Source organism: Kryptolebias marmoratus, linkage group LG10 (genome assembly GCF_001649575.2).
Source record: "Kryptolebias marmoratus isolate JLee-2015 linkage group LG10, ASM164957v2, whole genome shotgun sequence".
Taxonomy (NCBI): Eukaryota; Metazoa; Chordata; class Actinopteri; order Cyprinodontiformes; family Rivulidae; genus Kryptolebias; species Kryptolebias marmoratus.
The window spans coordinates 10,668,078-10,696,064 of record NC_051439.1 but is presented as its reverse complement, the minus strand read 5'-3'; the positions used below and the strand labels follow the sequence as shown (position 1 = coordinate 10,696,064).

The 27,987-nt window shown below is 41.1% G+C and overlaps 1 protein-coding gene across 1 annotated transcript in view; it reads right to left on the bottom strand.

Annotated features, from left to right (window-relative positions):
• Positions 1–462: 462 nt before the first annotated feature.
• si:ch1073-358c10.1 (mitochondrial peptide methionine sulfoxide reductase) overlaps positions 463–27,987 on the bottom strand; it is a 35,131-nt gene continuing 7,606 nt past the window's right edge. Inside the window, exons 4-6 of the mRNA XM_017416420.3 lie at positions 25,857–25,961; positions 12,640–12,746; positions 463–2,578 (exon numbers count right to left, since the gene is read on the bottom strand). Coding sequence (XP_017271909.1) covers positions 2,405–2,578; positions 12,640–12,746; positions 25,857–25,961 — 386 coding nt within the window. The 3' untranslated portion in view covers positions 463–2,404. The remainder of the gene's footprint in view (positions 2,579–12,639; positions 12,747–25,856; positions 25,962–27,987) is intronic.

Sequence of the window (27,987 nt, the reverse complement as noted above, 5' to 3'; positions counted from 1 at the left end):
CTATATTTTGGATTGTAACCATGATTTTCATTTTTAAATAGACTTTCACGCTAGCGTGTTTCATTTTAAAACATGCTATGCTACACGAAGAAAGAAAAGAAGCTTCCGTTAAAAAAAAACTCCTCTCCCTTCTCCACGATCGCGGCGACGTTCAACAGAGCAACTTTTCTTTTCTAATTCTGGGTTTTGCAAGAAGTGGGGTGAGGCTTTCAGCAAAGTGTGTACCAGACGGCACACACCGCTGCCTCAAGCTTCTCGTTCTAACATCCAGAACGAGCGCGTCTGAGTCACATTGATTTGGCCCTCTGTGTCGTGGCACGTCCCTTCTCAAGTGGGGCAGAAAAGGTTATAAATACAAAAAAGCCATAAAAACTAAAAACCTGTGCAGTAGCTGAATATATCTGCACGGGCAGACGTGCATTGAAAGACGCTCACATAAAAAAATGTACACACGTCATTAAAAATAATGCATGAAGTAGTAGTTTTATTGTTTTTAAAATGAGATATTAGGAAATTACAAATAATGTTAAGCGAGTTTTAATGATGTAACACTAACTTTAACTGTTAATAGTAAAAACAATAAAAACAGTATTAAAAGCGAGATAGCATGGCTGTGCTTGCCTGTTAATGATCATTAAAAAACTCGTAAGAAATTTGAAAAAACAAACAATATGTACTATATTACCATAAGTATTCGCTCGTCTCCCTTCACATGCATATGAAGTCGAGTGACATCCCATTCTTGATCCTAAGGGTTTAATATGAGCTTCAACTCTTCTGGGAAGGCTTTCCACAAGGTTTAGGAGTGTATTTATGAGAATCTTTAATCATTATTCTAGAAGAACATTCGTGAGGTCAGACACTGATGTTGGACAGAAGGCCTGGCTCACAGTTTTTGATCTAATTCACCCCAAAAGTGTTCTCTCAGGTTGACGTCAGGACTCCGTGAAGGCCAGTTAAGTTCTTCCATACCAAACTCGCTCATCCATGTCTTTATGGACTTTGCTCTGTGCACTGGTGCGCAGTCATGTCGGAACAGGACGGGGCCGTCCCCAAACTATTCCCACAAAGTTGGGAGCAAAACCCCGACTCGTCTCGTGATTCGTCTCTCCAGAGAACACGTCTCCGCTGCTCTAGAGTCAAGTGGCGGCGTACTTTACTCCACTGCATCCGACACGTTGCACTTGGTGATATAAGGCTTGGAAGCAGCTGCTCGGCCAAGGAAACTCTTTCCATGAAACTCTCTACGCTGTTCTTGAGCTAACCTGAAGGCCACATGAAGCTTGGAGGTCTGTAGCTGTTGACTCTGCAGAACGGTGGTGACCTTTGTGCTCTATGCTCCTCAGCATCTGTTTGTAGCCGAGTTGCTGTCGTTCTCAATCACTTCCACTCTGTTATAATACCACTCACAGTTGACTGTGGAATATTTAGTAGCGAGGAAATTTCACAACTAGACTTATTGCACAGGTGGCATCCTATCACGAAACCATGCTGGAATTCACCGAGCTCCTGAGAGCGACCCATTCTTTCACAAACGCTTGTAGAAGCAGCCCGGACGCCTAGGTGCTTGATTTTATACACTTGTGGCCGTGGAAGGGATTGGAACACCCGAATTCAATGATTTGGATGGGTGAGTTCATGGGTGAGTGAATGAATACTTTTGGCAATATAGTGTACATCCTGAGAACTGTAACAATATTTAGTTTTTTAAGACAGTTTAGTGTTCAAGATAGATTTACAAAAAATGTAGACCTGGAAAAACATAGATTTGACCTTCAATTTAGAGTTTTCCTTTAGTTTATGAGGTTTACATCGTAACAGCTTAATAAATGGTTAGTTTATTACAACATCACATCAAAGAGGCAACTGGAAATCTGAGGTTTGTATTTTTTTGAGAGACATCACCACCTGGTGGACAACGACTGCATCTGCACTCTAATTGAACTTAAACTATTTGAATCATATAAATTATTTTTAAATAAAATTCATTTTTTATCATCTTAAATATTAATTTAATACATTTTTCTGTCTTATGTAAAGTGCTTTTAGTTTTAATTTAGAAATCTTTTTCACTATGCTGCATGTAGTGCTTGTTCTCTAATTGGGTTCTGCGGCTTTGAACAAACTATTTAAGGCTGATTAAAACCTTTAGGATTTGATTAATTTTACAATCACCTATAGAGACAATGATAAAGGTAGATATAGATATGCATTTTCAAACTGTTTAAACAGAGTAAAGTTAAACACACTATTGCATTTTGTAACTGTATATTCAGTTGTCGTAAATAAGTGCTTAAGTATTCAGTATTTTTAAGAAAACGTAACCCTCTCAAAACACACCTATAGATATAGATATATATATTTTTTATCTGTCATAGGACCATTAAAGTTTCCAGTATCATCCTCACATCTCATCCTTGTTGCCTCCGATGGGACAGGCAGCCCCGGTGCCCTTGAGTCCACAGTAGCCTTTGGGAACCTTCTTCAGGTACTGCTGGTGGTAGTCCTCAGCGTAGTAAAACTGCTGACCCTCCAGAATCTCCGTTGTGATTGGTCCGTAGCCCTTCTTCTTCAGCTCCTGAGGACGAAACACAAACACGAGCAGTTGAAGTAAAAGTAACCAGTAGAGCATTTTTTTTAATGGTTAAGGACGAGACATATGCATTATCTGAACAGGAGTAATAAGATGTGTTGTCCAATAGGAAGCATAAACTGAAACCCAGAATCGACCCTCGTGGAACTCCACGAGCAATACTGACTTTGATTCATACAACACGTGCAGCAGAATCAGAAATCAGCTGTTTACACTCAGACTGTATAGTTTGGTTTTCAGCTGATACTTTCTACACAATACTTTGAACGAGAAGTTTGAGCGGTGAAACACTCCTAATGTGTTCTGGTAACTTTTAATCAGCCACAGTCAATTACCAATAAATCATAAAACGCTCCAAGTTGCTTAAAAAAATCCAAAAACTGCCTCCTTTTGTCTGTCACAACTTCTCCAAACTAACACACCCCTCTTAAAGGCCTGTTGAAGTCTGTAGTACATTAGCAGTGAACTCCAAGTACCTCTCGCTGCTACAGTAAAGAGTCGACGCTCTTCAGCGAAACAGCAAAGTGATTGAGTGACACAAAAAAGGAACCTCGGCTTCTTTTTATAGTGTGGCGCGCCTCCGTGGCTCTCTCTGTAGGACAAAGCATCAAAGAGTATCCGCTGTCTTTGAGAACTCCTTAAGACACTTTCGCACTTCTAAACACCACGAGAGAAGCCCTCAAAACACGCTAAAACAACACATTCTTTCATACAGACGCACCTGCGCACACCGAGCACCTCCGACAGGAGTATCAAAGGTATACCTGCTGCGCTGAGTGGTTTTTTTCTTCCTCCACCTAATAAAGCAGGCGCTCAGTCCTCTATAGATCAGTGCTCTGACAAAACAAGTCTGAGGTGCACTGAGACCGTCTGTGGGCAACAAGTAGCTTGCGTGGAGCTCTCTACACCTCCGAACGGTTTGCAGCACTCAGGAGCTTTTGCGTTGCTTTGCTTTGCTTTGCGGGGGAGTCGGATGAGTTCAGCGAGCGCCATAAAAAAGGAGCTGAGTGTTTCCAATCTGGGCTCAAGCTGTTCTTATCAGTCTATGAACTGTCGCTCTCTGAATCCATTCTAGCAGTATTTAGGGTATTTTGTTTAGCATAAAGTGACAAAACTTGGAAAAAAAGTGTTTGGTTGGCTTTGGCATTGAAGGTGCGCCCAACAAGCAGACAGAAACAACAAAAAAAAAAACATTTTAAAATGTTGTATTTAAAGGCTCTTACAGACTGAATTATCTATCTTTATGACCCAAACAGCCACTGTAATTGGGCTAAAATCACAGTTTTCATTTTAATGAAGAGCTTATGAGCAGGGTGTGGAGTTTCAGTTACAGAAAATAAAAACGTGTTTTTCTTTTTTTAAAGCAGAGCTTTACGATCCTGCTGTGTGTGTTTTATCACATCGTTTGGATTTTACTGGACCTACCTTTACTGGTTTTGTTTACGCTCATTAAGCAACATCAGCAGGCAGCAGAACAAGCAAAGATAAGGGCTTGGAAACAGATTTTCACTTCAAATTGTTATGAACTATTATTGACTGAACAGCAGGATTTCTGTGACTTATCTGTCGTTTGCAGAGAACGCATTAGCAGCCTTTTCCTGGGCAAAAGTAAATTTGCATGAAAAAAATCTATTATTTATAGAATCAATCTTCTAATCTACATTATATGAAGCAGAACACATTTACAATATTAATGCAGAAAGTAAATGCTTAGTTCTGATTAATTATCATATAATATCAATATGACAGCAATTATAGCAGAATCTGGTCTGAATTAAAAGTGCAGTTTTATATTTAGTTAAATCAGATAACTTTAAGTGATTAGTGAGACAATGAGGGAGGAACAAAGAACAAAGTTTTCTCTTAATGTTTGGTGAAATGTGGGGTCATTTTTTATAGTTCTTTGCTCATTTCACATCACCACAAGAAATGAAATAAAAAAGAGACTTAAAATTTGAACACACTCAAAAATCATGAATATATTAGCTTTTTTAACTGCACCGTGTGGAGCCAGTCGGATCATTTTCTTATCTGAAGTATGATGAGCTTTATTAGTTGTGTACAGTGACATCAGGACTGCAGTTCAGTACACTTTTTAAATAAATGTGGACTAAAATCTACGCTTTATTGTTTTGCTCCAAAACATGCAAGTGCTTCCAAATTGTACTCTGGAACAATGTATTCTTTTTATACAAGGGATCAATTATTGTTACTAATAATGGCCATATAAAATATTCAAAAACAAACACGTGGTTTAAGTGTTATAAAGGTGCTGAGTGTCAGCTGCAGGTGAAAGACTAAACGGTGGAAAACACTGTTGCTAAACAGAAATATGTGAGTTACAATGATTATTCCTTTTTATTTTTATAGTTCTCAAGCAATAACTGAATGTGACTAATTCAATATTAAAATTAGATATTTTTTTCCCATTTGTAAAGGGAGTGGAGTATTTTGTGGCTTTAAAAAATAGAAGAACATGAACCAGAAACTTGCAAAGTGCTACACTCATTTTAAAGAAAAGAATCTGGTTGTAGTTTAAAGTTCAACTATCACACCTGTGTTTTTAATACCCCTGTTCAATATTTGATTCAGAGGTTGTTTTTTTTCCCTTTTATTTGGACAAAAAACCCCAAATCAAAACAAAAAAACTGGGATCGGATTATGAAACAAAAGGTCAGGATGTCTAGCAAAACTGTGCCCTGGGCAGCGAAAAACCTTTAAGACGTCAAACAGAAACAAAACAGAAATGGCCGAAAAAAAAAAAAAAGCATAAAAATGAGACAACATTAGCATTTTGGGATGACTACAAAGACAAACCAGACCTGAAGCTCATCTTTTCTCTGTAGAAAATAAACTAAAGAGCTGAGTGATGGCAACAAGCCTTTTTAAATTTAAAGACCTGAAGATGGCTGCAGAGGTGGAGTGCTTCACGATCCCAGTGGAGACGTGATGAGCGCTTGATAGCAAATGTATCGATTTCTGTAAATGCTTAAAGACTATAAGAGCACAAATCATCTCAGATGGCGCAGCTTTAGTAAAACTATAAAAGACAAGTGTCTGTTACCACTAAAGAAGAATTTGCTAAGGCAAAAGTAGAAAACTGTGTAAACCATCGGAAAAACTCAACTTTTAATCTGTAACAATGACTCTATTGGGTCTGATGTGGTTCGAGGGAAATATTTATTGTGATATAAACCTCCTAACATGCTATATATTACACTCACCAATTGCAGCTCGTGGATTTTCTGCAGCATGTGTGTGCAGTGTAAAATACAGCGTAATAAAACAGCAGCAAGAACATTCCAGGAAGTTCCAGAGACGGATTAAGAAAGTATCACCAACATCCCGTAGCAGTGATGTGGTGTGTAAATGTGTCCACATGGAGGCAGTGTGGTACCAGCTGTGTGTGAGTGAGCTGGAAGTGATGCAGTGGAGTCAGTAAATCAAAGCTCTGTGCCCCACAGAGAGGCTGAGGCAGCAGTTGACCTCTAACTCCTCAGCGGCTGCTGCTTCAATGTGAGGACTCCCATCTCCCTGTAGGAGGAACCAATGTACACAAACCTAATAACAGCTGTCAACAGACATATTTACCTTACAAATGCAAACCGTATACAGTCTGACAGAGAACCCAGATCGTGGTAAGCCAGCCGACACGAGCACAACGCTCCGCACCTCGTGGCCTAATTAATCAGCCATGACCACCAAACCACAGTGGTAGAGAACCCTCCGGGGGTCTGGGACGCTCTGATGGAGAGCGCGCCGCAACGTCCAGGGAAAGGTTTACCAGCCCGAGCAGACGCACACCTCTACCCTGACGCCCACGCACACCTCTCCCTCGCTCTCCACCCAAACTCTCTACAGCAGTCACAACACGGCAGCCATTTTAGATCTATAAATCAGAATGCATGGCATCATGCCACTGTGTATAACCTTACGTGGCTTTGCTTTCTCTCTCACACACACTGCAGCAGCAACAGAGCGATGGTGGGAAGAACATGGAGGGTAAAAACGGCAAATAAGAAAAGAAGGACACTAGAAGTCTTCAGGTTTGGTACAGAGGTCTTGTTGGTGACGGCTAAACAGTCGGAAATTGGCGTTCTTGTGCGTCTATTTGTGTATCAGTGAGTGAGGACTGTTAAAAAGGGACATGTTAAGAAAAGATCAGCGTATGTGTGTTTGTGTGGGTGTGTGTATTACTCAATTTGTGAAGATAGAAATCATTTCACAAAACTATAAAGATGGGGGGGACTTGTGTCCTTATTTTGAACACAAGGCTGATTCCTGCTGCAGTGAAGGGTTAAGCTGAGGTTTTCGGACAGGACTGGAGTCGAATGGATTAATGACAATTAAATTTAACAATAACTTTGAGGACAGTAAATACAAGTCCTCCTCAGTGAGAAAAGGTTGTTTGAATGTGTGTGTGTGTGGGTCCAGGGCTGAGCTCACTCAGCCCAGTCAGCCCTTCCTTTCTTCACGCCTGTCGGAAAGACTTCCATGTCAAAGACATGGCTGAATGGGTGCATCTCCCCCTCCTCCTCCTCCCTTCTGACTCTCTCCATCTCCTGATGGATTCTGATTCTCCGGCTTTTTTCTCTCTCCAATGCGAGCACAGACCAAGGCTCCGTGCTACCAATGTCCTCCCTGCTCGCCAGCCAAGCGAGAGAACCCCTGGCGACGTCGCCACTGCCACAGAGGCGACCCCGGGACACAAATAGGACGTGACACCCGGAGAGAGGGGTAGAGGTGGAGGAGGAAGAAAATGTACTCTGTCCTCCTCTTTTCTTTACCCCACAGTCTTCTCTCTCTGTGCCTCCTTCCCTTTGAGGGCCTTCGGCTGCAGAGCGGCGCACTGACGTAGAGTTTGTGACACCCGATGACTCACGGTGAAGACATTTTGAAGATGGAAATGACCTCAATTTAATGATTTATGTAATCATCGCGAAATCCACCACTGGGTTTTTTACTCTCGGTAATTTCAAATTTAAGTTAATTTATTTGCATCATCATAATTTGATAATAATGGCAACAATGACTATTACCGCATCATTTTTAAGGTTTATTGTGCTAAAACAATGGTTGAGGGCTGAGAAAAGACGTTTGAAGATATTTCAGTGAATTTGAAAAGGCACAGATTAAAACCACTGCATTTTCTACATATATAAAAAGGTTAATTTTGTAAAAAGTAAACAAGCATTATTTGCAAAAATGAAAATAAATGGTTGACCTGAAGGACTGCTCTGTTTGTTGCTTCAGCTTTTTTTAGGCTATGCACAATTTTTTAACTTTCAAGGACACACTTGTGAAGAAAAAAAAAAAAATCATTCTGGCTAGTAAGTTTATTTTATCTCAATCTAAACCAGTAGTGCTAACACAATCTGAAATTATAACCCTACAAGATTAAAGACTTTTTGCGGGATGAGCAGCCTTTGATGGCGCGACGGTCATCACAAGGAATTCAAATGTTTTATTCCATATAGCAATGCATTAAGATGATTTAATCTTAGAATATAAATACATGAATAATCATAAAAGGTACCCAGCAACATGTAGCACTGTTGTAAAAATAACAACATAAACAGCAAATATTTATTCAAAGTAGAAGCATGTATAATTACTTTTAACAAATCTAACTATGAGTATAAAGATGAATATAAAAAGATTGGATTTCCTACCCACCCTGGATCTATTTTACTTAGATCCAAAACCTGTTTTGCGTTGTCTGCAGCTGCAGACCTGAACAGCGGAGTTCACAGAAAGCCCCTCAACATCTTAAAAATGTAAATACACTTTTTGAGCACCGCAGACATGAAAGCTGCTCTCTCTGTGCTGAAGCGCTGCTGAGAACACATGAAATCGCCTGACATGGTGCCTGTCGAATACGCCGCCGCGGCACAGCGCTTGCCCTCAATGACCTCGGAGAGGGAGCAATGGCAGAGAAACAGACTCAGAGAGAAAAAAAAAAAAAAAAGGGGGGGGGGGACACGGAGATGATAAAGATGCTTCTTGATCACGTGAGATTAAACATACGAAAAAAATAAATTAAACATTGCGTCTGTCTGACCTAAATAATGTATATCCCCTCTTTGGGGTTGTCTTTGCCCCGCTCTGTTCATCTGTAGCTCCCTCCTTCAGCGCGGGTCAGGCATCCATTTTAGTTTAGGCTCTAATCTTCAGCGAGCCCTCCTACATTTTGTGAGCGAGGAAGCCAACACTCCTACATTTTGAGAGCAGAGACGATCCACGCACTTCAGTCTTGGAGCGAGGTGGTGCAACGCTCCTACATTAATATACGTTTTTTTTTTTGTTCGTTTTTTTGGCTCCAGTACAGACAACAAGTAGCACATTATAACAAAAAAACCACAACTAGGAAGATCAGTCCTGCATTCTTGTGAAAAGATAAAGCGGCCGTAAAGGAATAAACAAACATCAAATGGGGATCACGTCATTAAACCACCTGCATTTTCCTGTTTTCTATCACGAGTAACGTTTAAAGCCTTGGAAGTATGATCAGTTTGGCAAACAGCAACGCTTTCAAATTTATTTTTTTGTTTTTGTTAAGCACAGACAGACTGAAAAAAAAAAAAAATCAAAGAGCTGGGGACATTCTGAAGGGAAAACCTGACTTTTGAAGACTTTCCAAAACAGAAAGCGTGAGCTTGTGTGACTAGAAGCCCGCTAACAAAAACCTGCTGATGCTGTGCCCTGTTTTACCAACCCTCGGGCTTCGCCGCATCACTTCTAACCCCAAATGCCTCGTCCCCCCCCCCCCCCCCCNATCATCCAAACTTCTACCCCCTCTTCATCCCCTTTTCAAGCTCATTAAGTTGGGATGCTTTATCAGAGGGCGCACTCACCCCTCCAAGGCCCTACATGCATGTGCACACACACATAATATTCGAGCTGGCTTGATAAAACCTATTGTTCATACATGCGCACACACATATGCAGAAGCCCCCGTTCATCCATTTTTCCTCTCCAAACCCCTAACCCATCTCTGAGCCACCCCCACCTCACACGTTCCTCCTAATCAACTCTTCCCATCCCTTCTCTCTCACCCTCCGCTAAACCCCTCACCCAGCTCTAGGGAGACACTTTTCAGCGGAGAAGGGAGGGATGGAAAGAGCGAGAGAGGAGAAGAGAAGCTCTCCTCCTCTCTGCTCTGCTGCCACAGTGGCTGGGCTACAGAAGCCTTTGATGTTCTGCAAATTTCAAATTTCATTATAGACAACCCCCTTCTCCTCTCTGCCACCCCACCCCGCCTCCCCTTCCCCTCTCCCTCTCCGTTCTCGCGCTTAAACAAGCTTTTCTGCCTCCCTCTCTTACCCCCGCCAAAACCTCCCCCTCAGTGCTGAAGTTAAGGAAGTGAGAGCCCTGCAGAGGAGACTCTTCATATGGGTTAATTATTCATTGGACGGTGCTTGTATGTGCCAGATGTATATTTGTGAGTGTCAGTATGTACATGTTTAACTGACGGGCTGGCAGCGTGGTGGAATCGGGATTTGTTTTTTTTATCTCTGGTCATCTCCGATCGCCTCCACCCACACCATCTTGTCTCGCTAGTTGGCCCGATTTTAGGATAAAACGCATCAACTCAACCTCAGCCACGAGAGCCAGCGAGCCTCCGTCTGTGCCGACGCAGGCAACCATTTCAGGGCAGGATGCTGCCATTTTGGTTCAGAGTGTGTCAGCTGCCTGAAGAAGACGTGCGTCCCAGTGGCCCTCAGATGGAACCGGGGTGCCACTAAAGTGGTTGACAGATCGGTGGTGTCAGCAGCGTCGGTGGGGAGAGAAAATGAAGGAAATGTCAGAACGCGGTCGTGGTTCTTGATGCCTGAAACGGTGCATTTTGTGAGAATCTGTTGTGAAGTGGGTAAAGGTTTTCAGCTTTGTCTTGTCATCAAGGTGACAAAAATGATCAATTTCAAAACAACAACCTTTTAATGCCACCCTTTTTAAGCTGTAATATAAACCCTGGGTCGTTTCAGGTTGGTTTTACAAGCTCACACCACTGCCAGTTTGAATTTGTTCACATTTTCAGATTTTAGGGGATTTTTAAAAAGCCATGTTATCAGAGAAAAATCTTTACTTTAAAATAATTTCATTCTCAGTTCAAACAAAAACAAATCTGTCAATACTAACATAGGTATATACAGCATTTACTGGTTAATGCTTTTCTTCTGTTCAATGTATTCTTATCTTCTATTCATTTTTCATGTGCAAGTACTTCCTTTCATGGATACCTTGTTACATTTTATTTTAAAGCTAAACCAGGAACAAGGAACAAGGTCTGTAAATAAACCATTGGCCAGAAGTCCTACATAAACTGTGACAGTTCCAGTTTTTGATGCGTATTGATGTATTGTTTTAAATTTTTGTTTCTGTAAAATAAACTTGAACTTAATTTGAAGTCATCCTGCAATATCATTTAATACCAACGCAAAACAGCAGTTATTTTTATCATTTGATTACTGCGCCCTTATAAATGAGCAGTCTAAAATTCAGCGGCTGCGCTTCCATTTATTTGTCGAGTTTACCTGAGAAAATAAACTTTAATTGTTGACAAGAAAAGGCCTATAATGCATGTTTCCATTTTTTTGGTTTGAAGCAAATAAGAGAGCCACACCTATTGTTTTTTTCCTGCTTTGATTCAATGTCACCTGAGTGAAGGACTGGTGTCATAGTTTGTTTTTCTCAATATTACTTAAAAACCGAGTGACTCTTTTTAATTACCTTCTGCTGATATTTAGACGTAGGACTTCTCCAATGTGTCAGAAAAAGGAGTTGTAAAAGTCACTTATATTAATAATTTAGCACAGATCTAACATTACTATCAGCTTATATTATAAACTGCATGGTTTATTAAATTAATACGAAGCTAATATTATCAAATTGACAAAGTGAGGAGGAAAATGATTTTTACAATAATTTACCAACTAAATTGCATGATTATGGTAGCATGTACTTTATTTGTCTTTATTTTTAGGTAATGCAAAAGTTTTTTGGAGTGACAGAGTATTGGATCAGGATTCTGGATCAAGACAGCAGCTGGAAATGTAAAAAGGGTCATAGTTTCTTTGTTGATGATTACATTTTACCCAACCCCCCTGCTTTGTGATGGCTGTTTTACCCTGAAAACACTGTAAAGGTGAGCAGCGTTTAAACCTATTTGACGTGCCCTTGTGTGTGTGTGACGGGGTCAGTTCCAGCTGACAGCCTGTCAGTGTCGACTCTCTGATCTGGCTTCCTCCCTCTTTAGCTTTATTCTGCAGCCCGTCCCCACCTCCACACTCCTCCGCTCCCAGCTGCCTCTCCTCCCCTGACCTCTGACCCCAGCCCAAGGCCAAGGTTGAGAGGTGTGTTACCACAGCAACGTAACAGCCCCACGGTTTGTGACAGCTGACCCTCAGAGCCCAAAGTGACCGTGTCAATAATCATTTGTTCCCCTCTGGAACCTCTTCAGCTCATCTGTGAATACAATTTGGAGGAGAAAACAGAGAAACCCCTAACAGAAGAGTGGCTGGATGGACAGATGGACTGAAAGAATTAAAGAGGGACGCGTGTCCTGCTAAAAGAAGAGATCTAAAAATCAGTTAGGATGACCTCTTGACCCTCTTTCTCTTTCTCAGTTTAAGGAGGAGGGTGTCACTGAGTGCATGTAGATAAATATGATCTAAATGGAGCTGATTTTGTTTAACTAAGCAGCGTAAGGGGTCACAACACTGGCCTTTTATTGTTATTTAAATAACTGGGACAGCTCCAAATAACAGTCTTGTTTAGAGGTTACAATGCTTTTCCTGAATTTTTAAAGTTTCGCTTATTTTGATAGAAATAATCTTGATTTTGACAAGATAAAACAAATAAAATATAAACCATTGCATTAACCTTTTCTGTTAAAGTGTGTAAAAAAAGGATGCATTTAAGATTACACTCCACACTCATTTTTAGAAACTCTGCCAGGACTTTCAATATGGTTTGTCTCTTTATAAAACCATTAATGAATAACTAAAAGAATAAACTCTTTTAGAATGTGTGTGTGTGTGTTTTACCTCCTGGAAGACCACTTTACTCTTCAGTGCCAGTTCCTGTTGAGCCGGGTTGGATGTGTAAATGACTGAACGATACTGCGTACCCCGGTCGTTACGCTGCTTCATACCTTCATAAAACACACACAAAGAAAAAAAACCACATCATATAGGCATAAATATTATAGTCCCATGAGACATCATGTCACCTGCATGTAAAAGAGTCCCACAAACGCAGCATCACTGAAAAAGACCTCAAAGATCACAGCTGATTTGGGCTTTCTTCAGGGGAGGCCTGCATCCTTTTGGTGTACAAGCAAACAGAGGTGCATTTTCTTTTTTTATCTATGTGGCTCTGACAAAATTTTCATCAGCTTTACATCAGTGGGTCTGGAAGAAGCCCAAGTCTAGTGTACCTTGATTAGAGAGCTAAACGGCTGCCGTCACCTCTAAGCTTTTCACATGCTACAATCCTGAGCAGCTCTGGCATCAATGAAGGCATCAATGGCAGGCCTCTCTCTCTGTTATTATCTCGCACACTGCATTGCCCCAAGGGTTTGTTTCTTGTTTTTGCTGAAGAGCACCATTCTTTTTCTCCCCCATCTCTTGCTGTAAATCCTTGTGTTTCTCAGTCTTCAGCCTTTTGTTATGAGCTGCAGCCAGTGGAGTCTCACACAGACGTGCCTTTCAGCGGTCTGACAGCGCCATCAGATTAGCTCATTTAGACTACAACTCGCTCCTCTTCCACACGCCACAATCGATGACTTAGTAAACTACTGCGAACTCAGTAATTATTTAACACGATCTTAAAGAGGCAACAATAGCCTGTTTATGTGCTTTAGTTCCCCCCCCCCCCACATACCTCTGCAAATTTTCTGGTACGTATCAAATATAAACACAACATTGGAAACTAATCACCTTATAAGTTGTTAACATCTTGGCAAACAGTTGCTTGTTTATCCATCAAACACACAGCTACATTGGCAATCATTTGGAGTGTTTGTGCTCGTCCAACAAATCTGAGTTTGAACACTGCATCTCCTTTTAGCTCTGTTTTGCTTCTCTCGAACTCCTGAGGGGAACAGCCGGCTTTTCAGTAGGTAGTAATAGTTGCTCAGAGTCTTCATCTTCTGTTTGGTGGTTGGCAGGTAGCGTACCGTAGCGTCTTTCAAAGAGTTATCTTTGTCACCATATGCCGAGGCTCCAAATGAATCGCATGAAAGTGGTGACAATGAAACCAAACTGTTAAGTTCTGTGCTACACGGATGATAATTACCTACTGGTTTTTCACCGTCTTTCACATTATGCACAGTGACTGGCTCCACTGCTTATCTAAAAATAACAAGGAGCACGATCATATCAGAGTAGCCGGACTGACAGGTTAAAACATTTGTTCTACTCTTTTTACCAACATAAATAAAGTTATGTGCTGTCAGGGACAATCTGGTGGTCAGCAGTGATTAAATAGTTTGACTTGAAAATCAAATACATAGGCTTTATGCTTAAGGTCGGTACTTTTCCACCCTGACAAGGTGAATGCATATTTAACAATTTAAGTTCTTTGAAGTCATAAAAAAAGAGAAAGTTTTAGAACACTTTGTGTAAGTTTTGAACTGTGATAACGAAAGTGACAGCTACTTATATTTTTTAGTAATTTCAATACTACTGCACCCCAAAATCCACCCTTTTTTATTGGTTTGGATCCATGTTTTTCGATTTCTGTGTCAATTTTATTCGCCTGAACAAATTCCATCCTTCTTTTTCGCTGTTTCTGCATTTTACAGCGAAACGCCTTTTATTCTTTCATACCTTGGATATCGACAAATAAATCACGCTCACCTTGCGCCTCAAAATTTTCAAATTTTGCAAATCATCATGCTGTAGGTTAGCCCTGCTTTAATACATCATCAGTACTATCTTGCTTGCTTTCTCTTTGCATCATAGGTAAATAACTCCCTTCACTGACATGGCACAGCTCCCTGACACGGTGATCTGCATATCTTGTTCTCCTCATATTAAATGTTACCTTACATCATAGAGTGTCACAACCTATCTGCGACAAGGCCTGTTCAAGCATAACGGCCATACGTATTTATCTTGTCTTCATTCAAATCAGAGCAGACAGCGCCTGCTCTTTGACACACGCTGAATAAACTCACAATAACTGATGTTGCTGCCTCAGAGCATTTGCTTCACTGAACAGTTCCTCAACAATATTAAATGCCTTTGTGGTTTAAATGTGTTGTGGGGGAAATAATGTTAAACAAAATGCATCTATATTGTCAGTTTTGGGAGCAAATTTGTAAAAAGCAATACAAATATATGTGAAGCATTTACATACTCGCTCATGGTTGTGCAGCTCTGGTCTACGGCCGATACGATACGTATCCTGATACGCAGCCAATGAATCAATTCATTGAAGAGACACAAGCATCAAAAAAACGATGCATCTCAGCCTTTAATCACACTACAAGTTTTAATAAAGCACAATGAGATTCAGAGCAATACAGTACAACAAAACAAATGAATAATCCCATGTCATTTATTGAGAATAACTATTTATTAGCCAATAAAATATTGCTGCTGAAAAATAGGTCTTGGTTTAAAATTGCAATACTATTTTATAAAACCCGACTCGCAATTAAACTCCACAAAAATTAGGTCTCGTGCAAAAATAATAAAAGTGTCAGTTACATACAGCATGTTTAACACACTTTCATTAACTCAGCAGTGAACAGCAAAATGTATTTTCTATATTACAAATAATAAAACATAAGTTATTTGTTTCTTTCGGTTCTATTAGTTGATCCATGTGATCAGGGTGAAGCACACTTTGTGTTGGTTGCCGTTTATACCAGCGCTGCTGCAGTTCCCCTCCTGAACAGTAGGTGTCGCTAATGAAAAATACGACCAAACAGCAGGAAGTGCAACCAAAAATATCTATATACTAAAAGATGTGAAGACAGAGCATCCTTTCCTCATAGATAAATGTAACTACAAATACTTTACTTTTTTGTTTTTGTGGTGAATGCCTGTAGAAATGAACCTGCTTGCAGGGTCTTCATCTAATCCATATATGGATTTTATCACTACCAGTATGTAATACACCAACACATCTAGGTGTAATTTCAAAACTGTGTCTGTTCTACCAATGCAGTCACATCATGTATGTGCGCATGTGTGAATCAGTACAAATCGGTTAATTGTCACATATTTGGTTTGTACTATTTTGGGGTCAGGTGCTCTACAGTGTTCAACTCAGGGTTCTATACTTTATACTCCAACCTAAAAAGAGGCAATAATCTGCTGGTTTGAGAACACTGTAGTGAAAGGACGAGAGGAAATGAAGTTCGAATGATTTCTCACTAGGAATTTGACGCAGTTTGGGTGTCCATGCGGTGCCTGTGTGATAAATTAAATATGGATTGCAGAAAATCTCTTCATGCACTATTTCCTCAAAACGAGCGACCTCGGTTACTTTTCTTTCTCTGCTTGTGGTTTGACTCAGGATGTTTTGTCGTTCGTTGTGCGTTTGGTGCCACCTTATAAACAGGAGCTTTATTGCCACACATTTTTTGGTCAGCAAGCAGTCTGCACAGCCACAGAAATCTGGACTGCACAGGTTTGGTTGCTGTGGAACCTGGTGGTCCCTAGTGGACAGGTAAAGATGACAACATTTGTATCATATGAGTAATGGTTGAGAATACAGTCAAGTGGATGCAAAAGCATAAATTTAAGTTACCAAAGTAATGATGCTTGAAGCATTGATCATCGCTGGTTCAACACATTACATGGTTGACTTGTAGTTTTCACCTGCAGGCATTCCTTAAAAATATACTGCAGCAACAAGCAAAGAGCAGGTAAACATAGGGGTTTTGTTTTGGACTGGACTGCAATCTCTCGTCCCATGTTCTCTATTATCTGCTAATCTATTAACTCCTACTTTGGTGTATTGCAGAGACGCCTGTGGAGGACCTGCATACAGGCCCATATCTGGTAGTTGTCCTGACATTTCCTGCTGTTGTCAGTACATACATAGATGTACGTCAAAGCTGAAGACTGGAATCCATTCTCACAGGCAGTTCTACCAGAACACGACAAGAACACTTTAGAGCTGCAGTGCAAGAGTAAAAATTGCAGGAAAAAAAACCCAACTGGTGCTATTCTACTCAACCTCATTTCGCTAAATTAATTGTTTTGTATTTTTTCTACTCTGTGATGGAGGACAAATGTTTTACAATCATTGCCATAATGTTTGCTAGCGCTGGTAAACTGGTAAACAGCATGGCTCTGTGCACAAGAAAAAGCAAAATCCACCAACAATCAAATTAGTGTATTTTTCACAATGTTGCTTCATCCTACGCATGCTAAGCGTTTTCTTATTTCTTTTCATTTTAAGCCTTTCTAACATCTTTCACACGGCAACTATGCAGCTAAACTGCAAAATAATAAATAGTGTAATTTTCTGCAGACATTTAGAAAATTCTCCTCTATCTTTCAGCAAATGAAGGTAATGAAAGTGTAAGGATGGGACGTAATGATAGATCATTACCTTCATCTTCTTTCTCCCCATCTCTGTGTTGTTATACACTGAAAAGGTCCACCAGAGCCTCAATTCTCATCGGATGGCTGGCAGGCGTATTGTAACTTTGCTGTTTAACTGATTTTCCACGCTGACCTGTGATTCTGATGACCCAAACCACACTCTCTCTCTCACACACACACAGTAATATGAAGTCTCATGTGTGGACAAGATATGCCGCCCACTCATCTATCATAAAGCTATTAGCTTGACTGATGTAATTATATTAAAGCAATTTTAAAGCTCAACAAGGAAAAAAAATCCTCCTAAGAGAAAAGGTTTAATATCTTGCATAAAAATAAAGGCTATTATTACAAAGAACTGGCTGATGGTTCAGAATACCAACCAAACAAGCTCCTCCCATAACAAAATATCACCCTATCTTTTGATACCACGAACTCCAAATCTATCCCCACAACCACTCAGTCCACAGAACTACACCCGAAACAAATATCACCCAAAAAAAGAAGCCTTTGGTACACATGTTTCCGCCTTCATCATCTCTCTCATCCTCCATTTTTAAAGGCCCCCTTCGTTATTTTATACATCCATCAAAGGCGGCAGTAATTATTAATGAGAACCTCCCTGTTCTTTCTGCATTATGCATGAGAGCCTCGCCTCTCAAAGCAGAGGGTAATGGGGGTGGACAGAAGAGGAGGGGCAAGGGGTCACACACGTGTGCACACACACACACCGCCTTTTAGAGGTCACTGACCTATACACAGAAAGGCAAAACTGTTAATTAACTGCCCCTCCTTAAAATGGAGATTTTTAACGTGGCCCCTTTAAAACAAGTGGAGGCCAAAAACAAACAAAAAAAAAAAACTGTCGGTGGGTGTTTGAAGGGGCAGCTCAGGTCTCTGAGGGAGTAGTTCCACTCTCCGAGAGACGTTCATGCACAAACCTGTGGACACAAACGTACACGCAAACACTTTTTGTTGTGTTCAAACCCGCTGAGAATTCATGCAACTCTGTAAAATCTCATCCAGTGTTTCTTTTGCAAAGGGTAAAAAAAAATGGCTCCACTCAGCTTGTCCCTGCTGGCTGTTAGGGATAAAAGCCTGTCATTTTTCTGGACTTCAGACTTCACTTTACCTGCTCGCTTCTAGATTTTGCTTCAATTCACCTTTCTTCTCTGGTTCTCGCCTTCTGGACTGCATATTTAGCTCCTTCTAGACTGCATTTGTTCCTCTTGTTGCTTAACATTCATTTACTGTGTGATTGTTGGTTGAAGATATATAAGTGTTGCCTGATATTCAGTTTCAAGAGATAAACCTAAAAGAAGGTAATCAGATTTAAAATTATGCTGATGTCGAAGAAGAACTGATAGGAAGGGAGTGTAGAAGGAAGAGACTGAGAGGAAAACAGAGGTGGAAATGTGAGGATGCTTGCTTTGAACACATCGATTCTTGTACAGGAAACTGGTGGCTGTACCTTATTCTTTGTAACATTTTTTTAATGTACAAAGTTCCTTCATTCGTTATTGACAATAAAACAGATAAACCTCACCTCTTCATAGCTTTATATACCATATCTTTATGAGCTCATTCATTACCTCGATTTCCAATATTCAAGCGATGCAAAACAAGACAACTCAAAATGAGGCAAAAAAAAAAACATTGTTAGTGTCTGCATAGAAAATGTTTCTGTATAAGTGGTGACTTTTTGCATGCTGAACATCTGAAGTGAATGCAAAATCATTGCACTTGGCAGTGTGTTGCAATTAGACTGTGGCAGAGATTAGAAAACCTAATGTAGTTTCCTTTTACTTCTTCTTTTACCCCCTTTTTCTACCCCCAACCTTATCATCATGCACCATTATCTACCCAATCAGGTCTAGAGGAGCTTTAACCTGCCTTATAAACACACCAACGTCAACAGAAATTATCTGGTGTTGACAGAATTTTCGTTTTTACCATTTTTTTTTAGGAAAACACAGAAAATAAGAGCAATTCCTGATAACCGCAGTGTTTCCTGTATGTGTGTGATAGTACTCAGGCTTGTGCCGTGCCCCGCGGTCCCGTTACGACTGTGTGCGTGCCAGCAGAGCTCTCTCCTCCTCCTCTCCTCTCTCAACTTCTATTTTTGCCCTGTTCTTATGTAAGCCACTCCTATCGCGCTGGAGACAGAGGCAGAGTTCGGAGCTGGGATGGTGAGAGCGTCCCCAGCGGACACATGCATCCACTCACCTGCACGCACGCACACACACACACACATCTATGTATGTATGTACACATTTACAAAGCAAAACATAAAGTGATGTCCTGCTTGCTATCATACGGTGACAACACATACAGAGGCGATTTTAAATCCGAATGAGTCGACTTCAGCTAAAGTGAAGTGACTGACTGTGCACATGACACATCCTGCAGACTGCCACAATTATCTCGCATGAAAATATCTTCAGGTTTGTACATATGTAAAGAAACAACAGCAGTTTGTGATTCACGTGTGAAAACAGCTTTAATTTACGTTTCGCTTTCGGTTTATTGTCGTGGCACTCTCTAACATGATTACTTCATGGTTTGGGGCACGCTGTCAGAGCACTGTGACTCTGGCCCGCAACCGTTTATTTTTAGCTGCATCTAAATGCAATAAGTAAAGGTTGCCCTACTGTTCCATAAAATCAGCCTGCACAAGATCAAATACTGAATTCTTCAAAAATATGTAGTGTTTTCAGCTGAGAGGTTACAGTCAATGTTGCAGACATATTTTCAATAAAACTTTCTTTCGGTTTCGAAAAACAGAGTGCTGGGATCTAAATTGCACATTACATAACAGCTTTAAATAATGCATTTTTCAGTTCTTAGGAGCTTTCAACGACACGACAAATATTGCTGTTGAGTAAAAACAATGTTTTTATTCATCATACAGACAAGTTGTGCATGTGACATTTTTTTTAATTAAAGGTCTAGTATTCAAATTATGTGTTGAGAATGACTCTCAGCTACTACCACGATACATTTTAGCTCAGTATCTGTAAAATTACCTGATTCGTAACAGTTTTCTGTTGGCTAAGATCAATTAGCCATCTTGAATTATGTCGACTCCAAAAGTTATTCAGTTATAGATGCACATCCAGTGATTATGTTCTGATGTACATAATATCTGTTCATGAGATATTTTACTAACACGACACATACTCACGCACACACCACAGGATATTAATGTTGCAAAGCACTGAGGCTGAGATCTTCTGTAATCAGTACTCGAGCTTGGAGGAAATGTTTTTACCGATTTTGGAAGTCGTTACCATCTCTGTTTAGCTTGTTACATTTCTTGTCACCCTCATTTTTTTAATCTCGAAGCAAGGCGCCGACAATTGTGCACATTGTCAGCGCGCACAAAACTACTTTAAAAAAAGGGAGTCCATTTAAAAATGTTAAAACTTCGTCCGAATCAAACGAGCTCAACCCCCCACGCTGCATACACATGTGCCGCAATCTCCATAAATTACGGCCGTCAGCACATGTGAGGGTGTAATAACTGACACCTGGTAATGAGCACGCCATCATCAGCCAACCACAAGAGAGAAAGAGGGTCGAATTAAAAGTGTGGGGGGTAGCCGAGGCCAGAGGTCAGAGGTCAAGGTTTCCTCCTGGGAGGGGTTCGCTTTAGATTGCGGAGATTCGCCAAACATTGAGAGATGGGGTGACACAGGGGAATATGGGGGTACCCCAACAGGGAATTGGCGTGTGTCGCAGCCAGCTGGGGTTAAGATATTATATAAAGGAATATTCATGCTCATTTCAGCTGTCAGAGAGAAATCAGCGCCAGATGGAAGACAGCTTGATTTATGTCCATTTGACCCAAGAAATACAAAATGTTCAATGTTGTCGTAAGAAATTTTACAAATCTATGAGAGGAGCTTGAAAAATATCTCCTTGCATACAATCTATGTGCTATGCAGTGAAGACGTAGTACAGCTGGCAACATATTATAAAAGGCAGTTTTTATAAAGAATAAAATAAATAAATCAAGTTCAGTTGTTATAAAAAGGGCATCGACATTTTGTAGCTAGGTAAAAGATGTGCAATATCTATATTTTTTTTTTCTTTTTACTGTGTGACTCCACCAACGCTACCTTCCAAGGGTGAAGGTGCGCGTACGTGCAGACGCTATCAAATGAGGACAGCTGCGTCGGCCATTTTAGCTGTGCATTTGTGTTTTTGTGTCTGTCGGCACATGCCCACTTTGCCTGTTCACTGACGCAGCATCAGCAGCCCACACCATAAATACTGCATGGCCTCAAAAAATAGAGAGGATGAAGGCAACGAGGGAAGAGGAAGTACAGGGGAGGAAAAGAGTCAAGGAGGAAACAAAGGAGGGTGGGAAAGCCTCGCTTGTTAAGATGAAGGGCGGCAAAGACGAGTGGGGGGTTGGAGAAAGAGACGGGAGAGAGCAGGAAAGATACGGGGGGAGGATGAGGAGCAGGAGGAGATGGTGACTAAGAGATAAAAGAGGAGCGAGTGGATGTGAGTGTGTTTGCGCGATGAGCGGATGGCCTCAGGGAGCGGTCGACTCAGAGCGCTGCTCTGCGGATGTACTGACAGGCTCCGGGCCGTTTGCTCACTCACTCGCCCCTTCGTTCTGTTCACTGCAAAGAGGACAAGGGTGGAGGGGGGTGCAGGTGAAACTGGCAAGGTGGGGGGAGGCTGGGAAAAGGATCTGAAAACACGAAGGAAGCAAAAGACAGGAAGAGAAGGGGGGACATCAGAAAAGGATGAGGTGACAATGTTCAAACAAAAGTGGTTGAGATGTTATGGGAGCAATATAGACAAAATGACTAAAAGGATAGCAGAAAAAAGCCACATAAGATGTTCAATTTTTCATTATTAGTTATGAGAACAAAAACCACCAGGGAGGGAAGCTGGGCCTGCAGGCCTTTTTAACATAACAGTATTTAAGTTATGCAGTAGTCTACACCCCCTGCTTACAGCTGCAGTCAGACATTTACATCCACTCATCATTGACATATATATCTCATAATAATTTGGGGCTTTTAATATTCTTCTAAAATGGAATTATAAAACAACATACATCTTAATTGACCTTTAAAAACAAGAAATGGCTACACAGGTTTGAATTTATTGTGGACTTTCTCTAATCCACAGGCGCAAAACTATACATTCAGCCTTAAAAAGCAAAAACACACAAACCCTACTGGTATGATTTTGGATGAATATTTAACCACTCTTCTTGGCAGATCTAGTAGAGTTTGGTTTGTTTCTTGGCACAGACCTGGCTTTTAAGCAAAGTCCACAACTTTATACGATGGCTGAAGGCGGTGCTTTGGGAAAGCCCTTCCAGAAACTTAATATTATCCAATCCGAAACCAGTTTTGATGTGTATTTGGGAGCATCGTCCTGTTGGAACACCCAGTTGTGTCAAAGTTTCAACCATCTAGCTGTTGATTTGAGGTTAAGTAGAAAAAATGTGGCAGTAGACCTTGTCCTTCATTATACCATTTCCTTCGCACCTTTTGCTCCAATGCACCATTACCACAGCATGATGCTACCACCGCCACGATTGACAGCTGGTGCGGTGTTCATAGGTTTTAAAAGCAACAATTTACCTTCTCCAAACATACTTCTTGCCACCTAGCCCAAATAGCCCAATCTTTGTCTCGTCAGACCATAAAACCTTTCTGTAGAAGGCATTTGACGTGTCCATCAAGCTTGAAGGTGCCACTTTTAGAGCAGGGGATTCTTTCTTGGTTGGCCCCCCTCTCAGTCCATGGGGATGTAAAACTGGCTTTGATGTGGAGAAGGACAGTGGTGTTCTAGCAGTTTTCAGCTCATAGTAGGTTTGAGCCTTGGTGGTTCCTGGACATCCTAACCAATTTCCTTTCATCCGAGTTCAGTTCAGGTGCTCTTTCAGACCTTATGTACAGTCAATTGAACTGGTGATATTGGAATCTGAAGCGGTTGTTTGTCTCTTTAGGAAATGCTTCAAAAGACTTTCCCAACATTTGTAAATCTACAATTGTCCCTTTTCAATGGTTTGGAAAGATGTTGCCCTTTCTCCCTTTCAATGAGTTCATTTTACTTTCCCATTATTCTGAAAACTAGTCTAACCAGTAAGTGCTGTCAAACAAATCCTTTTTTATGCTGGCAAAAGGAAACTACCAGCTGCAGTCAATCCTGATCGCTAACAAGAAGTGAGCAGGCTTTGGCCTTCTCAAGTTAAGACATTTCAGAAACTTCAGTAGCACTTTTAGGTGAAAGTGGTTTTTGGGTAAATCTGTGAACATATTCGAGCCTGTGTAATTTTGACTCACTCAATTCTTGTTTTTAAAAATTGTTGAAGTTGTCTGTTGTATAATCATTTTCCTCTGGAAATTGAATGGTTCAAATAAAACATCAAAAGCCCAGAATGAATGTGACACTCACGTCCATGATGACTGGATATAACTTCTGTCTGCAACTGTATATATATTACATGCAGTAAATGTTATACTAGTTCATAGATATTTAAATTAAAAGCTATTAGTATGGATTATACGCACTTGCACATGATGTGAAATCAACATTAGGATTGTGGCGAAGTGATAAACAGTGTGTTAAAGTGCAGCAACATGTGTTTGAGTTTCAACTGTGAACATTTGCAATTTTCTTATTGATGATGAAGCAGAACTGCTGTGACCCTGTGACATGCACATGCCACTTTGTTGACAATTTGTGCTTGAACATTTTGCACTCATGTGCAGGTATGCTGCTGAGAGCTTGTCAAATCACAGACATAAGAAACTTATGATATGGGAGCGTGTTGAATGGGGGGGTTATGCAACATCCCAGGGAAGCCAGCGGATTGAGACTAGCGTTGCTGAATATGGAAAGAGGGCACACAGCAAAGGCTGCTGGGAGTTTCTGATTGGCTCCTAATGTTGCTATCCAGGCTGGGATTGGCTGAGCTGACGCAGCCCGACATCACGTTGTCGGGACTAAACCCTTTTGAACTAAGGCAAAGCAGGGAGGCAAAGATATCAAAATACATACACGCACTCCCACACGTATATATGCATGCACACATCTATAGATGCACACACATATACTCATCACAAGGACGTATTACATGCAACTGAATACCTGTGCACAGTTCCACTCACATGCCAACACTGAGTATTAAATAAACCTGGACTGCGTGTTGATACACGTCAGGAAAAAACAGAATTCATAATGCTCCCGGGCTCGTCTTCATATACCATCTCTGGTGAATCTGCACAGGTCAAAGCGGAAAGAGTGAACTTTCTTCATTTCTCCATTCTCTTTTAAGCCCGGCTCTAAGGTGGACAGAATAAATTGGAGCTTAAGCATGCATGAAGGCACAGCCAGCGGGCCGCTTTCCACCACTCCACGCTACATTTGTCAAATCAGAAGAGTTTCTGCTACACGTGAACCCCGAGTCGGAGGAGAGGAACGGCATGGATTCACATTTAAGTCACGCACAAAAAGCATCACTTCTATAAGGGGGAGAAGAAAAAAAAAGTTTGCAGTGATTTTAAACTGGTTTTAACTGTGATCAAAAAAAAAAAAAAAAAATTTAACTAAAGCCGAATGCGTAGACAACAAGCTGCATGCTATTAATAAAACATAAGATGAGACATCCGCAGAAATGTATGACTGTTCTTTTGGCCTCAATGCCTTTACCCTGTGGCGTGTCGGCTCAACTCTATCTGCGACTTTGCTTGGAGAAAGGCGCGTCTCTGCCCTCAGCTACTAGAAGAGGAGACGAAGAAGTTCTTAGTTACTACTTCTTCTTCCGCTGACTCTTCTCATAAACCTCCAAGTTGGTTCATGTAATACAGTCAGCTCATGTACACGGTTATGCGAGTAGTGGTGGGAAAACGCGGTTGATTATTTTGGTGAACTTCACTTGGACAGTGTTCGACAAATACGGCGAGCATCAACGAGTTTTCGGTGCCTCTTTTATGACTGAAGGTCGGGCCTATGAATCTTTGATCTGTCTCTTCCCAACTTGTCACGCCCCTCCCTTCATTCAGTATGAGTGAGCAGAGTACCACTTTGCCCGTTCTCACTGTCCCACACACACCCTCCATGTGTCCTCCTGATGCATTAATGTTCTTACATCACCTCCTCCAGTGAGCACAGAAAACAAGAGAGCAACAGACTTGAAGAGATGGAGAGATGGGTCTTTTGTGAGGAGGTTCTCGTCGACGCACTGTGCATGTTTGAGTGGGAGGCAAATATGCGGCGTGCTTTACGGAATAGAGCAGGAATGTGCACCACAAGCAAAATGTGTAAATTAATTAGGTCAAATGTTACACCGCTGCAGCCAAGTTTTTGGAAATCCACTTGCTTCTTGTGATTAAAAATTTCAAGAAACCTAAACATCATTCAAGCCAGAAGAATAAATACACCATCACTGCATCACTCAAAGGAGATGGTTTATACTGCACGCCATGAACAGCCAGAATTTTTCACAACTGGGGTTTGAATGTGCACCACACTGGTGCGCACCTCCATGGATGGCTGGATCTCAGACACATTAACACTGTCTGGCATTGACTTCCACCCATGAGACCTTCCCCCCACCACAACAAGCACAGGCACATGCCTGGGCATCATCCTTCTGCTCTAATACACTTTTCGGCCCTTTGGGATGGGTGACTGTGGTTTGTGTGGAAGTGCGCTACTACCTTGTGTCGGATCGTGGTTCTCCCAAAATTGTTTGAGCAGCTCCTCAAAGCTGATGTCCTGAGGGGAAAAGACCACCCTCACTACCTCAGTGTGGCCTGTCTGACCTAAGGAGGGAAATCACAAAGTGGCGTAAATCAAAACGAAATATAATGATCTCATATCCACCCCATCCCTTTCAACTTTGCAAACATAAGTATCTCAGTAATCAACTTTCTGCTGAAAATTGCAGAGCGAATAGCATGCATGCATACATGTCATTGAGTCCATTTGACACAGGTAAAAAAAACAAAAAAACATTCAGGTTAAATCTCTTGTGAGCTATGTTCTTGCTCATGGCACCATGGGAGAAAAGAAGCAACAAGAGGTGCACATAGAGAGAAAGAAGGCAGTCAAACATAGAGCTTATGGCGGAGGTTGCCAAAAGCTCACAGGCACTCATTCTCATCTGCAGCTGCCAGAACACAGAAGCTTCAGCAAGCTGCCTGAAGGAACCCTCAAACTGAAGGCTGCTTTAAGGCTCACACGTACTGTATGCACATCAGCACAGGCACACACATTTATAGCAGAAATCATCATCAACATACATCATCTGGAAGAGAGGGTAAGTGGAGATTGCATGAGTTAAGGCCATGCAAGCATTTGTGCACAGGTAGAGTTTTTATCACCCAGTACAACCATGTCGACTGATGCATCAAATGCAAATACTAGAACAGAGATTTCTAAACTCATGTGCTCGTCTGAGAGCCAGTTTCTGTATTATTTATCCCCTTATGGTCTAAAATAATACTCTTGGTTAACTCACTATATATATATAGGTGAATATTGTGCTACTATAGTAAAAAAAAACAACATTAAAATGGAAAAGTCACTGCATGTTTGAGGTACAACCAAATATCTAATAAAATTCAGGTGTTCACAGTTGCTACTGCAAGTCAAGAGTGGTGCTGATCACCTAATTTTATACTAAAATGGCAGTATGTAACCATATAAAATTCTTTATCGAAGACAAACCCTTTGGGACCGAACACATTTTCCTGTGTTACAGACAGTGAGCGGCAGACTGGCAGTCAGGGTGCAGAGAAGTCAACAAAAACAGCAGAAAGCAGAAAATTCAATTGGAGCAAAAAGCTTCTGTCAAAACCTGTTGGGGGAGAGGGAAAGGTAGCCGTGTGCCATGACTCTCCAAGCTTGTCCCACATGAAGGGGGTGAAAGGCTGAGAAGATCAGCACCACTAAAGCTGCCAGAGCTTCGGTGTTTCACTGAAGGACCATTCAGTAAGGTGAATAGTGTTCTGGGTGCTTACAGACTAGCAATTCAACAGACCATCCGGCTGGCCTTTTGTTGGTTTAACCCATCACTACAGCTGAAAACAGAATGAGCGATGCAGCGACGGGCACCAATTAAAATGCCTAAAATTACTTTTATTAAATTTTTCTTGCAAACAACAATGAGGTGAGTAATAATTAGCATTTCTAGAGCTTTTACTTTTGTTTTAAGAGGTTTTGATGTTCATACATGAACTCCAAATTGACACCATCTCTGAAGCACAAGAATGTGAATTATAATTAGGTTCAGAACCTTGCTTTTAATTAAAGCAGCAAACAAACTTGCAAATATGTAAAACATTAAAAGGCTCCATTTTCCACATACTCACCGAAAACTCAGCTCAATGCTTTGAGTACGTTCAAATACAATAAAGGAAACTATGTAAACATCTCTGTGTGTATGCATGTGTCCTCTAAAGACAAATATTTTTACAGCGCCTCAAATTCTCCCGTTTCTGTCTGTCAGACCATCCACCTATCTGCCTGTCCTTCCATCCTTCCCTGTCATATTTGACAGTTCCATCTACCTCCTCTTTCAGTCCGTTCTGCCGTGGCTGGGTTGACAGCTTCTTGGTCTCATGCCGTCGCAGTGTTTTGCTCCGTCATGGCCACTGGAGCGACGCCTGCACTCTCTCAGCCGATGCACAAGACCACCATTCTTTCTCACCCTTTTTTCCCCTCCTCTCTTAAAAAGTTTATTTGACTCATTCCTTCACTTGCCGCAGAACTCGTACTCTTTCTTTTCTCCCATCCTTCTCCATCTCTGTCTCCTTCCACAGCTGACCATCTTGTTTCTGGGGGGGG